The 26,564-nt window shown below is 44.4% G+C and overlaps 2 protein-coding genes across 5 annotated transcripts; both read left to right on the top strand.

The window, feature by feature from the left end:
- Window positions 1-173: 173 nt before the first annotated feature.
- Window positions 174-9,027, top strand: ccdc15 (coiled-coil domain containing 15). The gene is made up of 10 exons (XM_064350960.1): window positions 174-732; window positions 1,267-1,416; window positions 2,247-2,435; window positions 3,711-3,827; window positions 4,037-4,198; window positions 4,604-4,723; window positions 5,383-5,486; window positions 6,167-6,361; window positions 6,980-7,128; window positions 8,186-9,027. Exons 1-10 carry the CDS (start codon window positions 523-525, stop codon window positions 8,302-8,304), a joined length of 1,515 nt encoding a protein of 504 aa, XP_064207030.1. The 5' UTR covers window positions 174-522; the 3' UTR covers window positions 8,305-9,027.
- Window positions 9,028-9,557: 530 nt separating this feature from the next.
- Window positions 9,558-26,203, top strand: slc37a2 (solute carrier family 37 member 2). Of its 4 annotated transcripts, none has more exons than XM_064350961.1 (18): window positions 9,558-10,361; window positions 11,824-11,905; window positions 12,174-12,264; window positions 12,630-12,708; window positions 13,253-13,388; window positions 13,983-14,059; window positions 15,336-15,502; window positions 15,885-15,922; window positions 16,033-16,170; window positions 16,359-16,449; window positions 16,807-16,869; window positions 16,982-17,067; window positions 18,417-18,465; window positions 19,323-19,396; window positions 20,138-20,216; window positions 21,349-21,446; window positions 21,656-21,720; window positions 23,813-26,203. In XM_064350961.1, the coding sequence occupies exons 1-18, from the start codon at window positions 10,303-10,305 to the stop codon at window positions 23,826-23,828; spliced, it is 1,488 nt and encodes a 495-aa protein (XP_064207031.1). In that variant the 5' UTR covers window positions 9,558-10,302; the 3' UTR covers window positions 23,829-26,203. The 4 variants fall into 4 exon arrangements, with proteins under 4 accessions (XP_064207031.1, XP_064207034.1, XP_064207033.1 ...); XM_064350964.1 differs by lacking the exon at window positions 9,558-10,361 and adding an exon at window positions 10,965-11,197; XM_064350963.1 differs by lacking the exon at window positions 9,558-10,361 and adding an exon at window positions 11,153-11,290.
- The last annotated feature ends 361 nt before the right edge of the window (window positions 26,204-26,564 follow it).

Below are 26,564 nucleotides of genomic sequence, written 5' to 3'. Positions count from 1 at the left end.
ACACTTAAGCAAAGAAGAACACAATTCCTTGCCCATTTCCCGGAACTAATGATGCTGTAGGGAGTTTCCTTGTGGAACGCATTTTAAACGACACCGTAGGCGTGGTCAATGCAAGCCTTCACTTGATTGGCATCTCATTTAGCGATTTATAAAAACAGTATACTGGTAGTAGGCGGGTCCAAAGCCGTTGCGAAGACGCAGCGTCATTATCAACAAACTTTTGAAATGGCAGTTAGGTGAAATGCAGGGATAGTTAGGTCTTGTAGCAGTTACATGTACCAGTAAATGAAAAGTTAATTTTAATTTAGAACAATTATAATTTATGCAAGCCGAATGTTGTGTTGGGGAGGTTACAGGCCTAGCTAGCTGTAACCTATCGCGGACCAGTTTAAGCAATAGTCTAGCGAGGAATAAACTTAAATTAGCTAACGTTAGACAGTACATTAGCTAATGGCTCTGTAGTTAGCCAGCTGGATAGCTAGACAGTAAATTAAGTTATGCGATGCATAGTTTGCGAAAACTATGAGTCGAAGAAAGGATCATGCAAAGAGCACGAGCAAAGAAATGGCTCAACAGGCTGCACGTGGAAGCAAGCCCATACCGGTTCGACCGATTAAACCCAAAAACCTGAGACTAGTAGTTGACTATAAAGTTTTAGCCGAGAGGAACCAGGCTGTGATGCCGGTAGGTGCCTGGGTGGAAAGCGGACAGGACTGCCAGGTGCATCCTTCTGTGAGTAGTAACTGTTACTGATACTGTAGCCTTACTAAAATTTGTTATGTGACTGTAGAGCTTGTTAGATCTCGCGGTCGCAATTCAAGTATTCTCAAGTTTAGGTTCCCATTCTCTTGTACTCCTTTTTTGTTTCTAGTTTTGCCTAGTTATAACTATCATATCAGCATAGCACATTGTTTTTTTTCCCCCAGAGAACATTTACCTAGCTAATTGCAGTAGCAGTAACAATTCATTGGCTACGATGAAATATTGTATCGATACCTAATTTAATTAGGTAATTGGCTAGTTACATAGCTATCTGTTCTAAAGCATGCCGTCAAATTTAGCTAATCCCGACCTTGTATTACAGGTGTAATTTTATTAGTGTTTTTTTTAATATATTGTTTTTGTTTTACTAGCCAATTGTTTCAATTGTAGAAATGGACAGGTTTTTACATTAGAACATTAGATATTAAGACAAGCTGTCAGTAAGTGTTGTTGGCTAATTATATTAACGGTCCGTGTGTGTGTGTGTGTGTGTATGTGTGGCAGCTCCGCGCAGTTCTGACGGAGGAACATGAGGATGCGCTGTGTAGGGAGAAGGAGGAGAGTTTGCGCAGGTTTCAGGAGTCTGTGCGCAAACGCGTGGCGCAACAGGCCCGCGTTCGGAAGAGACAGCAGTTGCAGAAGTCCTATCAGACGGTGAGAAAAACAGTGTTACTGCAACCATGACCGTCACAATGCCGTTGTCTCTGTAAACAACCCTAAGGTCACAGCCTGCTCATAAATGGAGTAGAGACTGATTCTCATGAGAGCATTGAATCTCAAGATATAGGAGCCTATGAGCTAAGTAGGATGCAGCAGGTGTACCCTTTCACAGGGTAAACTGCCTAAATTACACTTATAAAGGATCGGACCACAGGGTGTCAGATGACAGATTGTTGATTGTCCTGAGCACACACATCAGTTTCGAAGCTCAATTATAATAGTAATAACAACTTTCCCAGTGCAAGCCAGTTTTAACTGACTTCCAGACTTTATTAGAAACAAGCTGTTGCAATAAGGCGGAAGCAGCCAACGGGGAGCCTGTTATCTAATCCCAGATATGTATTTTACTGGACCAAGTAAGGTCATTTACCCTGCATGGGTTACACTCACTGTCTCGCTTGGCTTAGGGATTCCTATGCCTTGAGATCTATTGCCCTCATAAGGATTAGTTCTGTAACCCACTTCTCCAGTGATGATTGTGTGCTTGATTCAAGTAAAACCAGGAATGCTTGAAAGTGTGTCATGCATTGCTGTGTACATCTGTAGAGTAAGATGAGTTACATTAATAATAAAAGATTTTGCCTTGTGCTTCCTAATTCAGTGTGTATGTAAATGAGGTTACAGCTGGTGTAGAGTGTGTTTGTTACTCATTTGCAGCATTCTGTGGAATGTGGTAGTGAGGTGGTGTGCGGTTTCAGGAATGTGGAGAGGTGAGGGTTTGTCTGAGGGGCGGGCAGTGAGGTGCTTGTTTTGTTTTTGCACAGGTGGAGGAGGAGGGCAGGGTGCTGCAGCAGTCCAGTACTGCCGCACGGCGGCTCACGCCCAGGAAGAACGTGTTCCCCTCCGGGCCACAGGGGGAGCTAGCTATCTGCAGCCCCGGCTCGCGCTGGGTCAGCGCCCAAGGGCTGGATCCCAGCGATGCAGATGAGGCTGGAACGCAGCACACGCACCAGGTGAGGGGCAGAGCGTATGCAAAACTATGGCTTTGCATATTAAGGCTGATCTGAATATGCTTGCTGTTAAAAGAACTTGTGTAGGAAACGGGCTGGTTAGCAGAGGGTTCCAGGTTTGAATCTTTGGTGAGGCACTGCTTTTGTTCCGACAAAGGTAGCTGATCTCTTTCTGTAAATGTGCTTCTGTGTATTTGGGCATGGAAAAATGCTATTCCCAGTCCAAAACACTTTTAGCTCTGCCAGGTTTTGCTGACGCTGTGTGGTAGTCTCCTGCTAGCAGATTCCACTCCGAACACCAACCTGCTTCCAGTAAAATCTGGAATGACTCAAACTGTCATGCATTGAGTATTTGCTATTTGTGTATATGCTGTTTCCATGCCTGGATAAAAAGGGCGTAATGTATCAGATGCGAGTGATGGTGAAGAAAGTTTTTCTTTTTTTAATTAGCAATAAAACCAACATGCAAGAATATTGTTCTGTGTTTGATGCTCTGTAGATCACTGCAGTGTCTGTTTTTGCTCTCTTTTTTTGTAGGAAAGGTTGTTTCTTCACTAGGGACACACCCTAGTCCAGGGCTATTTACACAGCATACAGTGCTTGTTTTTTTCCTTGTCTGTGTTCGTAGTGTTGGATAATTGCTGAGGATTTATGATGTCACGTGCCTTGCTTCAGGGTACAATGGAAGCGCTCCACCTGGAAACTGTTGCTATTAAATCACAAGCCCCACTCTTTTAACGCTTCGTCATACTGCCACATGACTGCCATGTCTGCCAAAACCTTTTGAGTCACGGGCTCCTAAACTGGAGTGGACAGAAAAGAGCAGTTCTTACAGTGTCATCTGGGCTAGAGGTTTTGGCTGGACTGCAACACAACAGCGGGGCCAGCCCTACAAACGTGAATGTCTATGACTGAGTGATGAAGTTACACCATTGGTCGGCCAAGTTACGAAGTTACAGAATTGGTCGGCCGGTCCAGCCATATACTATGTTTTGATCTGGTCTTGTTTTTTTTTTTTTTTTTTTGCTGGCTAGTTGTCCAGGCAAACGTAGTAATGTTATCTCTCAAACTGTTTTAATCCCAGTTCTCCCTGAAATGACTACCCCAAGTTTGTGTAATTATTTAGTGTGATGTCAACATTTAATTATTACAGTGATAACAATATTACCTAGGACTGGGTGTACTCAACATGAAAATGTACAATGTGTACGTGTCCTCAGATGCTATTTCAGGAACCCCTGGTATTGTGTGTATGAAAAGCGTATTTTTCATTTTCAGCTCGTCAAGGTGACTAAGCAGGTGCGGCGCAGGCTGGCGTCCTGTCAGACGGTGTCGCCCGGGGCGGAGGCGTCCGAGCTGCCCGGGGGTCTCTGGAAGGTGTCTCCAACCAGAGACGTGAGTGGGTCGCCTCCCGCTTGGTGACTTATTATCAGTATATAAATGCAGCCCCTCTCCCAGTGCTCCTCTGTCTACTGTGCCTAACAGAGAGTGTGGATGAGTTTGACTTTCAAATTCAAATGTAAATCGAAATTCGGAATTCAGTTATTGGTTAAATGCTGACAGTGATCAACGCTTTTCTGTGTTCACTCGCTCCCGCAACACAGAAACCGACGTCTCGCCTGCAGGGATCGGCCAGGGCTGACCAGGGGGCGGAGGAAGACGAGGAGATCCCTCTGATTGGGCAGCACGACCGGCCGCTCGGCCTAGAGGGCCCTGCCTCTTCCGAGGGCCAAAACGGCAGGGCGGCGACCTTCCGACGTGGGCCGGTCAGTCACAGCGCCGTGCTGTACACTGTGCCCTGCAACACTGTACTGCAGCGCTACAAGGGAATTGTAGTCCATCAGCTAAAATTGAATTAGTCATTCTGAACTACTGTGCCTTGTCGGTAGAATTCCCTGAATTCAGTGACTTCTTGGCACTCCTTAAGGATACTACCAAACTATACAATTGAATGACTCAAGTCAGCTGTCTGTCATTAAAATGGCAGTGCTTTTGTTTACACATGAATTCCCCAGCAAATTTTAACAGCTCATTTATTTAAATATCTCTATATTTCTGGCAAGTGCCCAGATCAATTGACTGTACTGTACACAGTGTGCGTTCTCTCCACTAATGAGGCTGGAGCTGAGGAACCTATGATGAGCTTGTGTGTCCCTGCGTGTCCACTACAGGTGTGCGAGAGGCTGCTCAGAGAGCCGTACCCCACAGGCCCCAGTCCCGGGTTCGGCACTGACTACAGGGCCTCCCAGATACTGTGGCCTGGGGAGGACCAGGAGGAGCTGAAGAGACAGGTATACGCACACACACACACGTGTGCGCACACACACACACACACAAGACTTACACCCACATAGAAAGGTACATGCACACACATGAACAAGCTCTGTCATGATGTTTTGGGCGGGTCACTGCAAAAGGATCTGATTCCTAACAGCTCTTCTGAGCTGCACAGATTTGTCTGTTACTGTGTTTACAGACACGTATACATACTTGTAACCTGATACCGTGGACCGATGTGTCAGGTACCACTCTAATAACTAATACACTATGTGCCATGTTTCCAGTCATAGCTTGCACATTTTTTCCTTTAGATTTGCGGTGTAGATGAGGTTGGTCAAAGCATTATTGATAATGACAATTATAATGTATCATTCACAAAGCAGCTTTACTGTTTAAGTCTACTGCCAGTCTGTACCCATTATCACTTGACTATAGAATAGCTCGTTTTAAAGCTATTTATAGAACCTAGTTGTGAATGCTATGATAATGCATCAGATTGCTGTTTAGAACAATGTATCTATATCAGTTTGTATCTATCCCTAGAAAATGATTGCTCAATAAAAAAATATCCTCTCCATATCGAGGCAGAGCTTTCCTGTAGTTTTGAACATCCGTAAGGAATATGTCCTCGGTGTTAAAGGTTTCCTTTTGCCGTTTGGTCCCTTCGTAGCGCCAGTCTCAGTTCCTGATGTACCGGCGCCTCTTCATGGACATCGAGAGAGAGCAGGTTAAGGAGCTTTGTCGTCACAGGAAGCATCTGAAGAGGATCGCTAGGTGACGTTCAACCGGCAGCGCCTCTCACTTCCTCATCTGTACTAGAAGCACGCCACGTCATTTACAGTTTCACTCTCAACCTGTTCCCATACCCCCCCCCTCCCCCCCCCAGTTACTGTGGCTTGGCCTCACTTTCGACTTTGAAGCATTAATCTAGTTCATTTATCTTATCTGCTTGTTCGTTGTTCATTTTTGTTGACTTACCGCTGTGTCTTCTACCTGGAAATGGAATTTGCTGTTGCCATAGCAGCTGCACACTTCCTAGTATGGGTTCTTCTTACACGATCTAGCTGATCTGTATACATTTTATAAACCCGAATGCAACTGCAGCCCAGACAGGAAATGAGAATAAATTGCGTATTTATGTCTAGTTGCTTCATAGCTATGTGAAAGATGATGAAAGTGAGATTGAGCTGGCCATAAAGCAATGAGAAGTCATGACCGAGATTAGCTGCTGAAAGTGCAGTAAGTGTGAAAGTGAACGGTGTCTATATTTAGAAATGTTTTCTTTCTAATACATGATATGAATATAAAATGTTTCGCATCTTAAGGCATTTTAAAGAGTGAAAAAGGTAAATAAAGTGAGCAAAGTAATTTCTATGCTTTTAGTTTGAATTTTTAGTTTGAATGTAGTCATTTGCACACACTTAATTAGGCTTTTACTGCTGTTGTTTTAACAGGATAAAGGCTGAGAAAGAGCAGCAGAGGACAGAGGAGGAGAGAAGGATAGAGAGCTTGAAGAATCTGAATGAAGAAAGAATGGAGATGGCTGAGAGGGAGCACCGAAACGTGGAAGAATTGAGGACGAGGGAAATGGAGTCGGCGGAGGAGACCGAGAGGAAGAGGAGAGCACGGAAGGACAGAGAGGCCACAAGGTGCACCTGATGCGCCGCGTGTCACTTCCTGCAGACGCCCCGTAACTAGACCGCGTTTCCCAGAGTCACGTTTCACCACACGTCTTTAATGCAGGAGCATTACGCAGGGTAGTCACAGCACTTCTTGGAAGTGTTGTGTCATAATGGCTGGGTTACATTAGCCCAAATAACTTAATACCGCAGTATGTAGTGTCATCCTTTACTGGAAACTGGGCTTTGTTTTTACTGTATGGCATGTTTCTAATCTTGTAATGTTTATTACTCTGTTGTTGCATTACAGTAAGCAGTAATGAAGCTTAATAAAACAGAGACTATGTCCCTCAAGGGGAAGTTGCAAATTCCCCTGCTGACAAGGGCATAGACCTGTTGGCATTTTCTGCTTGTAGGAACAGTAAATAAGACGCAGTTAGCTTGGGGCTGTTGTATCTTAAAACCAGAGAATGCAGATATCAGGAATGAGTAGTCAATGGACTCAAAATCAAGCCGGATTCATACTATGCAATAAACCAGTTAAGGGGAGTTGATTGGATACAAGCTGAACTACCCTGCTGCACTGGCCATGGTTGGCGGTTGTGAGGAATCTGGTTGGCGGGGCTAACCGCGTCTGTCCTGGGGCAGGTTCGTCGAGGCTCTGCGGGTGCAGATGGAGCAGCGGATGGCGCTGGAGAAGGTGGAGTTGCCCCCCCTCTGTTGCTGTGGCGACAGCTTCTGGGACTCGCACCCGGAGACCTGTGCAAACAACTGTGTCTTCTACAACAACCCCAAAGGTACAGGAGAGGCAGGCCCCTCCTACAGAGAGCACAGGACTCTCTCAGTTCCAAAAATTTACTCAAAATTTAAAAGTGCTTTATTGGCCCTTTCGATGAAGGCTGAAGATCTGCCTCTTCAGATTGCACCATTGCTGCCCTGACCCCCTTTAGATAACCTTTCTTTTTTTCTTTCTTTGGATTTTTGTTTTTGATGTTATAGCTGTAGCTGTTTGAAAATAGGTTCTCTATCTACTGGTATATTCTTTAGTTACAATATAATTGTTTGTTAGGTTAACATTACACTTATTGATTATATATGGGCCTCCTCGCCTTCTTGGTGATATCTCATTTTTGTATTCCTGAGAATAACACTGATGTTCTCCAGTACTGTACGTCACTGAGGATGAGAGTATCTGCCAAGTGATTGTAATGAATGAGTGAATGACAATAAGCAAGTATTTTTAAACACAGAATTGTAAGGCACATGGTAACATTGCCGGCAAATATTATGCAAGAAAATACCCTTACTGACCCTTATTTGCAAATTCTTCCTATTAATCAGCTAAAAAAACACTCATTAATAAATATTAAATTATATAGTGTATATATAATATAAACAATGTTAAACAATTCAACTATATTAAATGCATTCAGTGCAAAGGCTCTCCCTTTCTCTGCAATCACATTTAGTCTGTTCTGCTCTTCTGCACATTGTTACTTTTTTCTGAATTCAATCTACTACATCATGTGCACAATACTAGGGATTGTAGCTCATAATTGTTAAATTGTGTTCCCTTGCACCCTTAGAATAGCCCAGTGCCAGAAGTAATTCACAGCGAGCTGCGAGATCTCTTGGGCCGAGCGTGCTGCCTCTTACCAGTCGCCTGTAATGCATTACTCTCTGGTGTTTCTCACGTCAAAGGTGTCGAAGGCTGCTTTTGGCCCTTTTTTCTGTCCTGGCGTGCACTCGGTCGTCAGCGCATGGAAGGTTACCTGTCGCTGTCGGCTCAGTTGAGATACTGCGGTCTGATTCGTTGTTGACGGTGTCTGGTTTTTTTTGTTCCCCCCCTGCCAGCTTACGCCCACGCGCTGCAGTCGGTCTTGTTCAGCTGCGAGCTCAGGGAGGGATACCTCAGTCACCGGGCCTCTGCCAGGAAGATCGCATCGGCGCACGCACTCTCTCCCAGGAAGTGAACGGGCCCCGCCAAAGAACCCCACAGCCAAAGTCACAGCGCGTTGTAGTGTGATTGTAATTGGGGAAAAAAACAAAAATGGCTGTATTGACGGCTGTATTTTATTTTTATTTTTTTTTACTGATTCAGGAATCCCTTGTGAAAACCAATGCTATTCTCAAGTTTTTGTTTTTTTTGCTTCAGTTCTGAATGCGAACAAGCCTTTCCACATTCTACAGATTTTTAAATAACAGAATTCTCGCATCCCGTGCCTTCACTGCTGATTTGCTTTGATGACGTTAGTTGAAACTAAATGTATAGAATCGACTATGCTTATTTGTTAGTCTAATGAGTTGAGGGAAGTTGTGCCATGTTTATCAGGCTTGGATGTATACTAATTTGACCTTCATTCTGACAGGTTTACATTTGTTTTTAAGTGGAAATATATTTGGACACAAAATGAGAGTGGCAATGAACTGCGTAAAACAATGTTCTGAACTAGCTAGCCGAAAATTTTGCCTGAAGAAAATAAATATGCTTGTATGGGAGTATATTGATGCGACGTTTCTGTAAATGTGAAGCGTTTCTATGCATTTTATTTTGCTTGTGTTGTGCTTTGTTGAATGAAATTGTACAGTGCAAACAAATTAGCCACATCATTTGATGGAGTGTCCATTGTTTATCCAGATTTATTCAGTATTTTTATTTATTTTACACTTAATAAAGACCTTTTGAAAGAATAGAATATGCTTTGAGCTCTGTTATCCAAAGCAGCCATTGATAGTGTTTTAAAAAGACGATATCTCCGAGGGCCAATTCAACTGCGATGCTATGTGACTGCAGTCTCAGATCAGTCGCTGTTTCTTTTCAACCTCTATCTCGTACTACTGCCTATATTCATCACTAGTGGAAATTATGATATTTTGGGTTTATAAGTCACGCTGGCGTTTTAGTTTCCAAAGGCAAAAAAGAGGAAGTCACGTGCTTGTCTTTCCACTGGCCCTGCCCGGTCTATCTGTGCATCAATATTAATTATAGATGTATTCCTAAATACAGAAGCGAATATGGGGTGAATCGTGTATGTACAAGTTAGTCAGTGCATTGTGATTGTGACTGGTTAGATAGTTTTTTAGACATCTAATAGGGTTTTTTTTTTTTACTACTGGGATTTCGTTTATACCCCTAAGGATATGGGATGCCCCCTCAAAACTATTGAGTTGCGAACCCCTGTTTCTGTAGCGCGAAAAAGTCTGGGGTCGAACGCCAGACGGTTCCACCGCCGGTTGATGCAGCAGTACTCAAAGAGTTAACTGCTCGGTCGGAGTCATGACATCATGTGGGACAATCACATGCTTCCCGGCTTTGAGTGGCAGCTGCACTGGAAAAAAAACACATGAACAGACCGAAGGCATTATGGATGTCTTTCGTGGAGAGTGAGACTAAGGAAAAAAGGGACAGTATATGACGTATTAAGATGAGGGACTTATTAATATGAACCGAATTCCTTCCCGAGCGAGCCGACTACCGGACAAGCATGAGGCGAGAAGTCCATGGAAAAGTGAAGCTGATCGCGCTTGAGGGCTTTTGCATGTTTTTGAATAGGTGGCTATAAGCTCGCTAGCTAGTTAGGAAATGGTACGCAAAACACCTTCTTTAAATATGACTTTTTTGTCATATTCTTTGCTATAACGGAGTAGCCTATAACCCGCACACAGTGTCCTCGTGTTACCTTTTAACAGTGGACGAATAAGATTTTTTGGGAAGAGTGACCGAAATCAATTATTTTAGCTGCAATTTGCATTTTATTATATGTATTTTGATTTTATTAATGCATTTTCTTGAAGACTGCTTAGATCACAAATAGAAGTTTTTGACCTGATGTATTTGTATCAACCCGAAGGACTGACTGGGAATCGACTGGAAACGGCAAGCTAGCCTTGAAACCCGTTGCTTGTCAGCGATGTTTGAGAGATAGGCTACTTAGTTTCATTTTACAGTAAGCTATTAGGCTATATTAACAATGAGATCTTCTTTGGCTCCGGGAATTAAATTTATCACCTCTTTTCCCAGGGACAGCTGGTAAGAAGCTTTGATTTTACTTTTTTAAACAGTACAACGAAATGCGCTTTGTTGATATTTGGCTGCTGCAGTGTGGGAGGGAGAACGTATAGGCTACATTCTTTTGTTGTTCCATTTTTATCAGGGGAAATGCCGGTAAATCATTGGCCCGACTAAACGAACTTTGTAGATCAAGGAACTTGTTCTTCTTTAAACCTAGCTACATACCAACAAGCATTGTTAGCAATGCGGTCAGAAAGTTACTTATTTGACTGGGCGAAATGTTACCCGAAGCTAAAGCGGCTTAACTATACTGCCCTACAAAGCCTAACTGCAGTAACAGAAAAAATGTTTTAACTGGCCAGCCAAATGGGTTATAGGTATATGAGTGATATTGCACTAATTGTACATGTATTCATAAGGTAATTTTTATACCCCATTTGGCTGGCCAGTTAAAACACTTTAAAGCAATTTCCTCAGTTTTACCCTTTGCGTAGTTACTGCAGTTAGGCTTTGTAGGGCAGTATAACATCAGAAGATGAGTTGTAAACACAGGCATGGTTTCATTAGTAGCCTATTCAAAATAAGAACAAGTAGGTTAGAATATTGGTAAACCATTACTGCCTGTAAGCTACGGATTTTTTTTTACAACGGTCTCAAAGGTGAACTTCCTGCTGAGAAAACAGGTCACTGTTGAGCTGCTGCCTTTTTGTAAACCACACCGAAACCTGTGGCCGACAATAAGCCTGCGGGTCTGTGAGCGATTTTCTTTTCTCCTGGGGAAGTAACTGAACAATTAGTAATCAGAACAAATAGGCCTACTGATTGGCCAGACTGTCTTCACACTTGACTCCCAGGTAAAGGGAGGCTGAAAAACCAGATTTGAAATCTGGTCACAGACAGTGTGAACAGCACCCCGATTCCTTTTCATGGAAAAGTTTCAGTTAACGGTATATATTAATGAAGTGAGAGAGTTGAATGTGTCCCTCTCTTTGAATCAATGCTTGTGACACGTTTGGTCTGAGCGGGTGGATCGATGTATAAATTGTTTTTGTTGCAGCATGTCACATATGTTTCCTAAACCTTTCATGACATCGCTACACACAGTAACAGCGGAGTTAATCTGTAGCCTTTGTCACAATACGTTCACGTTGTTCCAGAAAATTTCAAATTTAGCATGAAACCAACACATTCTAATGCATTGCATCCTTTTAGAATCTGCAGCTTTCCAAAGCATGACATTCACCGTGCAACTGTGCCTTGCTGTAGCAATGTCTTTTAAACGTGTCAGTGTGATTCAGGCTACTTGTTGCAGTAACATGCTTATTTACAGTCAGAAAGATTTTTTTCTAGCAAGCATTTTTGCTTTATAGCTATATTTCTGTGCTTGAAATGACATGGGATAATGTTAACGTGATGATGATTACGGTGGCAGGAAGTGTGTGCCTTTGGTGCTGTAAGAGTGGTTCTCTTCTGTCTTTAGGTATCGAGGCTTCATCCTTTTCCTTACCTTCCTCTTCTATACCGCCTATCATATGTCCCGCAAACCCATCAGCATTGTCAAGGTAGGCCGACATTTCTTTCTCATTAGTATCCCTGTAATTTTGTAATGGGAATGATATTTCTGGAGTGAGTCTTCTTCCGTCATGTTTTATGGCAGTACCTCCTCTTACTGTAGTATTTGAGCATAAACCTCTTTGTTGCAAATATAAATAATGAGAATTCCTGACTGGCTTAACTACTTATGGGTTAACTTTGGGGGGGATGGGGGTTGGTGTTTCTCTGTGGCACTACAGCATGGGCATGTCCATTTTTTCCTCTTCGCTTTCCCAGAGCGAGCTTCACAGAAACTGTTCCACTGTGATACGGCCAGCCCACCTCAACGTGACCGACAATGACACTTGGTGTGACTGGGCCCCGTTTGGTGAGTTTTGTTCGACTGTTTTTCACTCTAGATCCAGCAGTCTGTCCAGATTCAGCAGTCAGGCCAAGCAACAATAACTGAATAAACTAAGTAGTGTTTAGCCCAAAGCAATTTGATTTAGCCGTACGCTGTGAATTTTTAATCGTTTCTCGGTAGCGATTATGGCGATGACATTGACCAAACTGGTTGATGAGCCCTGTTGGTATGTTTGGGATTGCCCTTTCTCCTGTATAAGGTCAGAATGTAGACACTGTCATGAGCAGATGACCACTGACAGTCGGACTGAAGTGTATGAGTGGTGACTGTCTGGGTGTCTCGTGCCTCGAGTCATGTAGCAAATATCAAGGTGCTCCTTTGTTTCCCAGACCAGGACAACTACAAGACGCTGTATGGCGTCATGGATAACTCCTTCCTGGTGGCCTACGCCATCGGCATGTTTATCAGGTGGGGAATCGAGGTTCATTTCACCTGGGCTGTGCCTTTATTCTTTGCGCAAACTTTCTTTGGAGCCCTCTAAAGTGATCTCCTTGGTAGCTGAGTACTTATCTTGTTAAAATGGTTAGATTTTGACTTGTTTATCCAGAAAAGGTAAAGGTCTAATGCATGGTGTGTATAGATTGCATTCATTTATCAAAAGTGTCTTATAAGGTTCTTTAAAGGGAAATGTTTATTTTAAAATTTTTGCTGAAGGCACCAAAATCTCCTGAGTTAGACTTTGGTCTGTGTAAGAAATCTGTCTCTGATCCCGAGTCAACGGACGTGCTAATTCAATCACAGCATGACGGCCAGTACACTACAGCCTTGATAGGTGTCACAAAACTGACTGCATCCTTCCTAGTATGTGCATTCAACACTCCTGATCAGTTTTTTAGGACTGAAAGTGTAATTGCCACGATTGTTGTTCACATGAAAAGACATATCACTGTACTAGTTGTCTTATTTGCCAAAGTGCTAAGATTTTGTGAACTTGGTGCTTCTCTCCTGGCAGTGGGATATTCGGGGAGCGGTTGCCCCTCCGTTACTACCTCTCTTGTGGGATGCTCCTCAGCGGTTTGTTCACTGCCCTGTTTGGGCTGGGGTTCTACTGGGACATCCACTCCGTCTGGTACTACGGTTTTGTCCAGGTGAGGGAGCCGCGCCCACTGCCTTCCCCACCTGCACTATGTTTCGGTCATGACATTGTCTTTCATGTGTTTAGGAGAAACTTCTTTTCAGGAAAACAGGGCTCTGTTCAGGTTCTATTCTACAGCTGGGTTGATTACATTTATACAGATGGAAAGCTGTTGAGGCTCGCCTAGGGCAGTATTTTAAAGTGCGTTCATTAGTTCACCACTGTTGTGTGATATTATGGCCATGGACTCGAGTCAGCCATTCGAGGGTGAAGCCGTTGACAGGAACATTTTCTCAAACTCAAATGGAACCATCAGTGTTTAGGTCCATGTGCAATATAAACTGTCATGCCCTAGGGAAATTCAGCAGGGTAAACCAGAAAAGGCAAACAAAGCAAAACCGCCGTGTGGCCGTTTGAGCAGTTGGGAGGTATCACATGGCTGAGGTGTCACATGACGGAGGTGTGTCATGTTGCTGTGTGAGGTTTATGTTGGTAGAGTCGTGTCTTAAAATCTGCTTGAGTCCATGTCGGTATGCATGCGGCGTGTGTGTGCTTGTGCATGCAGTGTTCCCACGGTGTGACGATTCTCCTTTCTTTTTCTCCCTAGGCGATGAACGGGCTTGTTCAGACCACGGGCTGGCCGTCGGTGGTGACGTGCGTCGGGAACTGGTTCGGGAAGGGGAAGTGAGTACCAGAGGCAGAAGCACAGGCTCATCAGCTGTGCCACGTGGGACCAGGAATGCTGACTGAACAGTTTCACTGGCCGTATTTTACCCAGACTGCACAGCTCTACTGCCTGCATTTTACCCAGACTGCACAGCTCTACCGCCTGCATTTTACCCAGACTGCACAGCTCTACCGCCTGCATTTTACCCAGACTGCACAGCTCTACCGCCTGCATTTTACCCAGACTGCACAGCTCCACTGCCTGCATTTTACCCAGACTGCACAGCTCTACCGCCTGCATTTTACCCAGACTGCACAGCTCTACCGCCTGCATTTTACCCAGACTGCACAGCTCTACTGCCTGCATTTTACCCAGACTGCACAGCTCCACTGCCTGCATTTTACCCAGACTGCACAGCTCCACAACCTGCATTTTACCCAGACTGCACAGTTCCTCTTTCCGGATATAAATAAAGCCATGAGAACAGGCCATTCAGCCAACTAAGGCTTGTCATTGAGTCACAGGGGTGAACCGCACCCAGGTTCACCCCTGTGACTTAAAATTTGCTGAGGCTGGAACACAAAATGCATAAATCGATCAGATAAAATCCAGACCCTCAAGCTCTTTGCATCTTGCATCAGTAGACAGTGTGCACATATATGGACTGGGGACAGAGGGAACAGTTTATATAAAGAGTATCATTTTATTGTCTTCACGACCGGAATTTAATGGAAATGGAAAAACATCATGATTTGGTGTTATATTTGGAAAACATTTAAAACACTGCAATTTCGTATTTTAAGATCGTCATGTATATGGAAAGGGCAACTGTCTCGGGTCTGAAGCCACAGAGAAGCCTCTCCGTGCACACTACATAATGTCAGCGCTTATCAAATGTTATATTGCTCTCTAGTTTGCATCTCTTTTGTAATACTTTCCGTGCGCACACTGAAGCCATAAAACTTACAACTAGGGTTGTGCGTTATGCCATTATACAGGCTGTAATAATTGCTCTAGTGAGCGCCTTAGGAGTTGCTTCTGGATGTTTTTGATGGGTTTTTTTTTCTTCTTTTGGGTAAATCCTGTTTTTTAGAAACGTTATTTACCGTTTTGTAGCAATGTAGACTCCTGTAATGGTGACACTCTACAAGATTTCTCTTTAGAAAGCCATTCTGCTGTGTGACCTGAAGTGTGCTGCTGTCAGTTTTTGAAAGTCATGTGCCATTTACTAGGCCCCGCCCTGACTGTGCGTTCCTCCCTCTCTCCCTCTCTTCCTCTGTCGCCCTGCCCCAGGCGCGGGCTGATCATGGGGGTGTGGAACTCTCACACCTCCATGGGGAACATCCTGGGCTCCCTGATCGCGGGGGTGTTCGTGTCCTCGGCGTGGGGCATGTCCTTCATTGTGCCCGGGATCGTCATCGCCTGCATGGGGGTCGTCTGCTTCTTCTTCCTGGTGGAAAGTGAGTGAATCGCCCGCCGTGATTCTGTACCACAAAGGATCGCATACCGCAATAGATCATGCCGCAGGGCCTTTTTCTGCACACAGGGTCACAAACCACAAAGGGCCACATACCAGGGCTTTGATCTGGGTGTGTTGTTACTTAAGTGGACCATGTTCTTTCATCGGGACCATACATGTGTATTTGGGATATGGTCACATACCAAGGTTTAATTCTACATGCAGAATCATCTACCTCCCAGGCTAATATTTATATGCCATCTTTACAGACCATAATTATCTTGTCAGTTACAGGGGTAAAATGATTCACAATAGCATATATGTAGCCATTCAAGTGACTGCTAGTAACCTGTGGCTTTTTTGTCTTCATGTTTGTTTTGTAGAGCCTGAAGATGTGAACTGCAGTCTTCCCCAGCACCATGTAAGTGTGCTGGTCCAGATGGGCAGTGAATCAGTCCACTGAATGAGATGAGTGGCCTCTAAGCTTTGATTAGATTCTGATTTTTGGTCACATGGTTTTATCTTCTCTAGGAGGGTGACGAGGAGGAGCCCCTCCTTCGGAACTCGTCCAGCGCGGAGGAGATCTTCAGCAGCCCTGGGTCCTCGACCCCACAACCTGCTGGGGAGCAGCCAGGGGCGATTAGCTTTACTGGGGCCCTCCGAATTCCGGTGAGCACACCTCAGTCTTCACCTCAATATCACAGGTTTTTTTCCACTAGTGCTAAAACACTGGTTTGGGTAGTGTCTCACCCCATGGTGGGATATCAAAGCTTACTTGTGCCCTTGTGTCAGCTGTAGTGACAGCTCTGCAGGGAAGAGTCTAATTGGCTGATGCTGATGTTGTGATGTCATTTCAGGGTGTTTTGGAGTTCTCCTTTTGTTTACTCTTTGCCAAGCTGGTGAGCTACACATTCCTGTACTGGCTGCCTCTGTATATCGCTAATGTTGGTGAGTATTCGCTTTCACTAAGGTTTTGTCCTCAAACAGCACCTACAGAATGGCCATTGTCAGAAGAGCTGTCATTAGTCTACCTTTGAGATGATTTTCATGACATACCTCTTGAAAACAACATTCAGGAATTTCAGGAAAATCTAAAGGCTTATGAAAATTTACCTGAGTTTTCATCCTGCATCAGGTCAATATTGAAACCAGTAAATTCAGAACAATGCTTTGCAGTCAGAAGCTGAGAGGCAGAGACATACTGTAAGGGTTGATAGTTTGATGGTTTGTGCAGGTTCACTTTGCTTACGTGCCCGCTGATCTCATTTGACTCCTGTCTCTCTCTCCATTCTCTTTTTTCCTCAGCCCACTTTGAATCGAAGGCGGCCGGTGACATGTCGACGCTATTTGACGTCGGAGGCATTGTGGGTAAGCCGGGAGTAAGAGGAGGGCGGGGCTGCGGGTGGTATTAGTTACAGCGTCACCGTCGCATAGGCTAGCATGTCGATTCGTCGGTTGGCTGATTACGGTATTCCCGCAGGTGGCATCATGGCTGGAGTGGTGTCGGACTACACCGGCGGCAGAGCCACCACCTGCTTCGTCATGCTGACCGTGGCTGCGCCCATGGTGAGTTTGCCCCCTACAGGACGGCCGCCGCTTCTGCAGGTGGAATCATTTAAACTGCCACTGGGATCGCCAGCCACCTCTTTGTAGTGCACACGCAACTGATACCACTTTAAAAACAGGCTCAGTTAAAACTCTGTGCTTTGAGCGTAGGCCTTTTGTCTGAGAGAAAGAGAAAGAGAAAGTGAGAGAAACAGAAGGGATTACGATCCATATCTGAGGCGGTGAAGCTGTGTCAGGGAGCACAAAGCCCTGCGGGGCTTGGAGCCCACGACCGCGCGTTGAACTTCCTGTTTTGCATAGTGCGATTCTGGCTCGCACCGCGCGGGCACATTTTCATGACACGGTGCTAGCTCCTTTGGCGGCGGTGTGACAATCCGCCGCCTGAGCCCTCCGCCAAGTTAGCACATGGGCCAGAAGTGGGGTCCAAACAGAGACATCCACACTCACCTTCAGTGGTCACTGGAATGCCAGCACTCATGAAAGAGTGCGGCACAGTCAACTCGCATATGAATCCACCCCTGCGGCTTGAGTCCCCACTGTGGCATTTTATTTACTGTGATCCCATCCCAAAACAATGCATAAGGTGACTGGACTGTCTGCTCTCCTTTACAAAAAATAGAATAATGCGAGAATCACATCTTATGTTTTTTCTCCTTTCATTACTATAGTCAATTGCAGCGTAAAGAGGATTCTAGTTGTCTTTTAAAACTGTTCAGAGCTTGCCTTTCTGATTTCTAATGGTAGGGAGTTCAACAGTTTTGGCGCATAAAAATAAAGAGCTGCTTCTCCGCTAGTTTGTGTTTTACTTTCGATATAGTGAGTAAGCAGGCCATAGCAGATCTTGAGAGTTTTGCTCTGAACACATTCAGACTGGCAATCTCTGATGTATGCAGGTGCTAAACCAGTAAGAGCTTTAAAAACCAGTCAGAGAGTCTTAAAATCAATTCAGAAGGAAACAGGGAGCCGGTGTAATGTGCTGAGATGATGAGACAAACAGATGTTGACACGGAACTGCTGCAGTGTTCTCTTTGTTTTAAAGGATAGGGAGCTTTTCCTGATGCCAACATCTCAGACAGATGGGGGTATGAGGGACCATTAGTTGTGCATTAGTTGTTTTCATTCGTTCTTCTTGTTATCATTGCCAGAGGCAATGGTTGTGGTGTAATCAGTGAGCATAAGTATAATGTCAACTTTGCAGCTCAGAGAAGGAAAAGGGATCTCAAGTTTTTTTTATTTTAAGGTTGCAGTAGAAGGAGATAGATATGGAAGGTTATGTTAGGCTGTGTGCCAATGCTGCTGCTAGACCTCCTGTATGAACTGCTGCTAATTTCAGTCCATCTCTGTTTTAGCTGTTCCTGTACAATCATGTGGGAGAGAACGGCCTGGGCACCACCATCGGTGAGATGAGCCCCTCTCCTCTACCTCCGCCTCCTTACCGAAAACAGTTTGGATCACAAAGGCACTTCATGATGACCAAACTCATGTTACAGCCAGATTTGTTCATATTTGCGACTAGTTTGTGTTTTGGTTGTATTTTTCTGGCATATGTTCACCAAGGAAAAGGGTAAATCTGGAGAGTCCTTTATATCCAATAATTTTATTATTATTACAGTGTTTTGAGGCACGAAGCTTGTAGCCTTGATAGCATTTGAAATGAAACGCAATGACAGACCACATAAAATGCAAACTTTGGTGTGTTTGGCTTTGACCTCTGCATACCTCTTAGCAGGGTCTTGTGTCCGACTTCATTTAGCTTTCAATGCAGACAAAGCTGTATGTTTTCCATCACGAGTACTGAAACGGTGAGCAGCACACACATCTTCAAACGGCCACATTCTCTGCTTTTCTACCCCTATTTTGTCCCAGGTCTGAGCACCCGTATCAGATATGGGCCATTGTTTCTCTGAGCTTCCCCAAGTGGGCGTACTCAAAAACATAACGGAGCACGGGCATTTCCATCGTATTTACATGGTCCCAAAGCACTTTAAATGTCCTCAGCCCAAGACTTTGATGCCTTCACGAGCTGTTCCTATATACCGCAGTAGGTCAGAACAGTGTTTGGCACCGTTGCCTTTGTTCTGAGAGCGTATGATAGTGTGAACTTTGGTCGCATTTGCATGTCGTGGCTGTGTTTTCGCGGTCTTAATATATTCACAGGAACCGAGAGTCAACAGACTCATAAACTCCGTTCCTCTCATCTGTGGTGTTGCTCGGTGTTTCTGTGGAATAACCCTAATTTTTATTTTTTTGGCCAGGTATGCTACTCTTGTGTGGAGCTCTGGTCAACGGCCCCTATGCCCTGATCACTACCGCCGTCTCCGCTGACCTGGTAATCTTTTATTGACTTTTCTCATTAGTGTATTTATTAGCAGACACCCCCCGCCTATTGAAACATACTTAGCAGGTAACGTTACGACATTTCCTTTGGAATGGCCGTTTTGTCCGGGCGTGCACTCCCGTCCTCCGAGGCGCGCAAAGTCAGCCGCCGCTTCCCGCCGCTTCTGCGGGTCGCACGTCACGTGCGGCTCGACAGGCGAACTCGCAGGGCGCTCGACCGACCAGCAGGGGGCTTTTGTGAGCGATGAGCCGCTGTCATTCGGGCCAACTGAGTCTCCCGTCAATGGGAGACATTACAGTACATTATTACATTGCAGGCATTTAGCAGACGCTCTTATCCAGAGCGACGTACAACAAGTGCATCAGTTCAAAGTGCAGACGCTCGAGCCAAAAGCGTGCGTCGCCCTGCGGGGCTGTTGGCTACAGTCAGCACGGCACAGGCCCTGGGGCCCATCAGGTCTGCATTTTACAAACCAGACCAGTATAGTTTACAGATGGATATTTACTGGCACACTTTATATCCAGTATTTATGTGTGTGGATATTACATATTACTCATTGACCAGGAAGGGAGATTGAAAAGTCAATAGGGGAGATAAGCCTGAACTCCGAAGGGCTTAGGCCCACACTGAGCCTCTTTCCTTTTAAACCAGACTCCGCTGTTTCTGTTACAAAACCCAATTGTTTGAACTAGATTGCAAGCTGCTTCTCAGTGCGGAATTTCCACCTTTCAGGGAACTCACGAGAGCCTCCAAGGGAACTCCAAGGCGTTGTCAACGGTAACCGCCATTATTGATGGGACTGGGTCAATAGGTAAGTGGTGAAGGTCTGGTTTGAGGGGCGGGGAGGTCTTTTTTTCCTGGGGGCTTTTTTTTTCAGATTTGTGAAACACTTCACAGTTCTCCCCTTAAGTCCCCTTAAGAGACAAAGCGCTGTTCTGTGGAAATATAAATGTATTTGGTTGGACAAAATTTTGAGTTTGTGTAAATCCATCTTGTAAGTGACATTGGAGATGCTCTAAGTAACTTGCTAAGTAAGCTTTTCATTCTGGAAAAGTTATCTGACCCAGAACATTCCATCCTGCAATGTTGAAAGGTTGTGAACTTCGTGAACTTGCTTTATTGCTTGCTCCTTACAATCCAGGTATTTTACATTTTATTTTTGTTTAACGTTTTGCAGTCTGTTGGACTGTTTCTATACTGTTGTTAATGAGCGATTTCTGACTTGTCTCCTTGCAATACGTTGACAGAAGGTTCAGCATATTTATGAAATAAGGACATTGATGATTGAAAGAAAGTGTGTATATTTTGCACAAAGGGAAGTCAGCCATTCAGTAATAAACTACGTTTACAAGATTAGAGCGGTTGATATTAGATATTTTGAGACAGACTTTGAGCTGGAGGTTCAAAGGCTGTGTTGAATTACACTACTGATAAAGAGACTCCTTATCTGCTACCACAACTGTAAGGGAAGTAGTTTGACTAGAAAAGCTTAAAGAAAAGCCTGCTTCAGGCGGTCAGATACTCTCTCACATAAGTGGAGAGGAGGTTTAAAAAAATTTTTTAATCTTTGACGTGCAAACATGAACATTGGTTTGAATACACTGGCTCATACATTATGTGTTATTGAGCGTTCCAAACCACATACTGTATAGTCCCAGAGCCTGACCAGTCTCTTCCTGTACACAGCATACTAGCCAGCTTTGCTAGCAAATGAAATGGGGAATACGTATGTATCTGTACATTTGAGGTATCTGATTGGAAAACGACTCCCAGAATCATGTCAATAGTTTTTTTTTGCTCTTTGACAGTGTTCCTGATTATAAAGTACTCAGATGCAATCATACTTTTTCTCAAGAATTTTTAGCAGTGTATTTTTTTTTTTCATGCAATGTCTAAATCGCTGCCTCTTTCTTAAACCGTGCTGTTTTTTGAATTTCCACTAGGTGCTGCTCTTGGTCCTCTGCTGGCTGGCTTGATTTCTCCAACTGGCTGGAATAATGTCTTTTATATGCTTATCACAGCAGACATACTGGCCTGTTTGGTAAGTTGAGATAAGCATTGCTTAAATGTTTATACCCACCCCAATAACAATTACATTTTTATTGGATCATTATGTTCTGATGCGCTGCTCTTGTAATGGAGTGGAGTGTTGTTTGATTCGTTAGTGATGGCTGATTTTTTTTTTTTTTTGCCTCTCCCTCTCTCACTCTTTCTCTTGCTCTGTCTCCCTCTGTTCCACACCATATCCAGCTGCTGTCCAGACTGGTGTTCAAGGAGGTGAGGGGCTGGTGCTGCCGGGGTGGAAGACACAGAGGGTGAGCATTTATTTCTAAAAACACTCAACCCTACTTCTCTCTGCTGGCCAAGGAATGAATTGCAGCAGTTACACTTTGCATTTGGGTTCAATATCAACCTTTGACCTTTCATACTGATTCTACTGATTCTATACTGATCTCTTGATCAAATGAGGCTGTAACCTCTTCAGGATCATTTTAACACAGGCTTGACTCAATGCCATTTGCTTTGTGACAAATGGAACGTTTGGACTGGATTGAAGTATACAACCTGGATTGACTTGATTGAGATTTGACGATTGGACATAAAAAGCAGATCCATAAGTATATTAAAACAGACAAATGGCAAACAAAAACAAAGTCAACATACCCTTTAGCTAGAACCTGTGTGATCAGAATTGAGAATTTATTAAAGAGGTACAGCACATGGCTACGCCTCTCCATGAATCTTCCTGTGAACCAGTTTTCACTGCACAGAGTCACAGGAGAACCAAATCCACTAATCCTCAAGACTCATCGTGCAAGATGTGGTTGAAAAAGTCAGCTAGCACCTTTAAGTGTACAATCAATGTGCAAATGTGATTCTGAAGAAGCGACCGTGCGTTTAATCAGAAAAACTCTTACATGACGGTGTCCTGGTGGCTGTTTCCACGTGGACTGCACACGAGGCATCTAAAAGGCTATGCTATTGTGCATAAATATGCTATTAGAGCACAATTTAGTTCATCCAGTGGCTAAACATTTCAATGAGGTCCATATGAGTTAAGCCTTTTTATTAAGATCAGAGGGAATTCGACTGGTGTAGAAATTCAAGGGAAGGGATGGTTTCTGTAATTAACGAGGAATACGGGCCAAAATGTGCAGATTATAGTCCCTTTGTTAGCTTAATGTATTCACATCTCATTCCCCGTAATTCTTTCCTTATCTGCCTTCTTTCTGATCGTTTACATGGCAGCATGTTCAAAATGATTGATTGACAGCACACACAGATTCAGTTTATATGCAGCCCTCTTTGGATTCAGTCAATGTTCAGTCAAAGGCCATTTTGTGCTGAAATGCATTGCCATTTAGTGTCCGTATGTTTTAATAGATCTGGGATGCATCTAACATAGGCTTTTAAACATCATTTAAATTTCCCTCTGTCTGCATTGAATATCAGTTTATCTGAGAAATGAAATCCCTCCCTAGTAACTGATTACTGAGTGCACGAATAAGGGTCTTAGCAGCCTTGTTCAGCCTTTAATTAATTGTATTGAATTGGTTCAGCAATTTCCAGTCCCCTAAGTCTGATTTGAGGCAGAGTAAATCAGAAGTAAGTGTCATATGCAGTTCCCTTTATTGTGCTTAAATAGAGGGGGCTGGGTGACTCTCTGTCATGGCCTTCCCTTTTTAGAAGCACTGATTAGGTTGGCTGGTGGTAATTGGGACCCCTGTGCATTGCAGCAAGGGCTCTAATGAAGGGTAAAAATACTGGCCCCTGTTATAAATAAAAAAGCCTGTGCCTATCTGTTCAGGAGCTTTCAGGTTTTCCTTTTCATGCTTTCCAGAATTCCCAAATTATAGATTTTTTTGAGGCGTTTATCAAAATTTGCAGAGGCTATTCTGCGTGGAAATCGCAATCTGGCATTAATGCTTATTAGCCGCCTGTCTCTCATTGCGTTTTCATCCACTTCCCCTTGGACGTGTAGGCTCCACGCATGTTTTTCAGTAAGAGGGTTAGTTGCTTGTAAACATTTGAATTTTTAGAGGAATACTAACTGTGAGGTGCTATGAGATACCATTTTGCATTGTTTCATAGTTACAGTAGCGGAGGAAATGAGTCTTTGTGTGTGTGTTTGCATGGGTGCATGCTTGCATACATGCCGGCATGCTTCTGTTTGTGTGTGTGTTTGTGTGTGCGCGGGTGTGTGCATACATACAGGCGTGCTTGTTTGTGTGTGTGTGCGCACGTGTGTGTGTGTGTATTTGTATGCACGAACACATGCAGGTGTGTGTGTGTGTTTGTGTGTGTGTTATCCTGACGTAAATCCAGCCCCCTGTTTCTCTGTCTGTGAAGTGGTCACGTTTTCCTTGAGGCTGCATAAATCTGACTGGGTCATCCTTTTCCTTACAGATTCAAAGAAATCTGAAGTCCCTAACAGACCCCGAAGACTGCGTCCCTGTGTGCAGAGAACCAGCGTAATCATATGGGGGGGGGAGGGAGGGGGGTGGGGGGGGGGGGGGCCCAGACACCGATGTTCTGCGGTGAATGGGCAGGAAAGAGAAAAGCGAATAACAATAGTCCGACTTTCATCCTTGGCGTCGGCCGAGGCGCGAGAACAAAACATCAATGATGCGGCGCGGAGACGGACGCAGATTAAAGGAGCGCTGAAGGACCACGGGGCCGGAGCCGGGGAGGGGGGGGCTGGGTGGCCCCCCGGCAACCTCAGCACACCCGCTAATTACCGTGTACTGTTTTATTTAATTATTTTAGTATACTGACTAATGCCTTTCTTTGTCATCTCCCGTTTGTTCCGTCTTTTATCATTAAAATTGCTCTCGGCTCTCAGGCCTATTTCGTTGGCATTCGTATGTGGCCCCTCGTCTCCACGGTTACCTGATTGTTACCCAGATGTTCCTGTTGTTGTTGACGATGTTTTTTTTAACACTTTTTTTCTGTTCTGTTTTCATGACGGTTTGCGATGCGATGAATGGCCTTATTTGCATTTGCTCTAATGAGCGTTGGGGCCTCCACACGCAGCGCACAGAGCGCTACACAAAACTTTGCCCTTAACCACTGACACCCCCCCCCCCCCCCTTCCTCCCTTGCGGTTATGTTATGTTGTTCTTGGAGGTTGATGCGCTTTTCGAGGAGCTTTAATCTCCAGATTCACCTGTTCATGTGCTGACCTTACCACGTGGCGCAGAGCGGGTGCAGTCGCCACGGCGAAGAGTAGCGTCCGCACCTCTGAGCACGTGACCGTACGTTAGGGACCCGCGCGCCACCTCGCACCTCTGCGAAATGAAGCCGTTTGTCACCTCTTCTCACCCTGCCCCCCCCCTCCCCCAGGCGGTTAATTAGCACATTCTGCGTGTGGTAGCGGAGACGCCCGGCGTGGGGGGCAGGCTCGCTCTTGTTTTGACAGCTGATTACAACGCTTAAGGTGCACGGCGCGGGGGAGGGCGTGCACGTCAGCCAGCACACGCACGGCCAGGGAACTAGGTCACGGTTCTGCTACAAGCAGCGTCGACGGCCGAAACATTCCTACATGTGTAGTGCATTTATAGTGCGCTACGTAATAATCAGACAGCAAGGGGACGCAGGCGTGTGAATTTCATATCACTGAAAGTCTGGTCATGTGACTGGACAGGTGTAAGATTACAAGAAGAGGAAAACAATCAAAGCTGGAAAATCCATAAATCACTGAAATTATTGATTAAATTATTCTTTATTGTTTTTTTTGGGGTTTTTTTAGGCCTTGCCCAGCATTATTTGGTGCTGGAAACAACATTGTGGCTGTCTTTCAGGGATGATTCAGGGCTCCCTTCCACTATGGAAAAATGTATGGTGCAACTCTATCACAGGAAAAGGCTAGGCTGTCGCATGTTAGCATTTCAGCAAAGCTCATTTTGAACAGACCCTTAGACTAGGCTGAAGTCTCTTCATAACCAAAGTATTTATGTGGTGTGACGTTTCCCTTTAACCTATTTATACCTATGTGGCAATAGAACCTAGTTGGCTTTGGTTTGTAGAAAAATTGATAACTTTTTGAGCTTCTTACAATTGAAGACTTGCCATCGCCACCGTTAATATATTTTCCCATTTTAGAATATATTATCGCTTTGGAGCGAGTGCAACTGTGGTGATTCTAACTAAGAAAATGTGCGGTATCCCCCCCATTGCATCGTTGTTCGCTCAAGACAGTCAATATATGGCAAGCAATGGCAGCTTAATATTTTGTATTATGTCACAACAAGGCAGCACGTGGTTCAAGTCTGCGTTGTCTTAACAGGCTTTATTTTTTAATAGTCACTTGGTTTTCTTGACAAATCACTACTACTCATTAAGTCAATAGCAGATTAAATTTTTGCCAAACACGGCAGAAAGGCAGACTTTGTTTACCCTGTGACCTCATATTGACGTTGTGTCGTCCTTTCACTCAGCATGTGTCAGTTGCAGGCATATTTTACAGCTGTAATTTAAATAATTTTGAATGGCTGTGGGTCGGTGTGGAAGCCTGTTTTGTTTCTCTAGGGCAGAGAACCAAGCCAGCGTGCACCTCCCAGCTCAGCTTTAGAAAGAGACAGATTAACAAAAAACGGTTTTATCTGCTCGAGTTCAACAGCTGGGACGTAGATTCTTCAGACCAGAGAAAACAAAGTGTTTTTTTTTCCACAGTTGGCTGTTTTGACAGGCTGTACGGAAAAACAAACCCGTGCTTTCCCACAAACGAGGGTATCCTTGAGGAGTTCACAAATTCCCAAACATGTCATTTTAAAACAAATAAAGGGCTTTTATGACTGACCTTTTCTCCAAGACTTGCCAAGTATGTTCTCTTTCAAACTATCCCGATGGACATCCTCTTGACTCATTTAAACATTATCGACTGTTGTCAGAAAATTGAGTTTTTGGCTGCTATAGACAAAGGGATTAAGAGATATGGCTTTGAAACTGACTTTGTCTGAGAGAGAGAAAGAGAGAGAGAGAAAAAAGATGCTTTTCATGTTGTGACACTGGGGGGGGAGTTTGAGCACTGTCCACCAGGGGGCAGCGCTAGGCCTACGCACTGGTCTGGCAGCAGCTGTGGCTGGTTGTAATCACTGCAGCTGCTGCCTATTGCCTAATCACTGGGCCTAATAAAAGGCCTGCTTTTCAGCACTATGGA

The sequence above is a fragment of the Anguilla rostrata genome, chromosome 9, assembly GCF_018555375.3.
Source record: "Anguilla rostrata isolate EN2019 chromosome 9, ASM1855537v3, whole genome shotgun sequence".
Lineage (NCBI taxonomy): Eukaryota > Metazoa > Chordata > Actinopteri > Anguilliformes > Anguillidae > Anguilla > Anguilla rostrata.
Note: the sequence above shows the minus strand (reverse complement) of the source record. Positions and strands in the feature narration are given on the sequence as shown.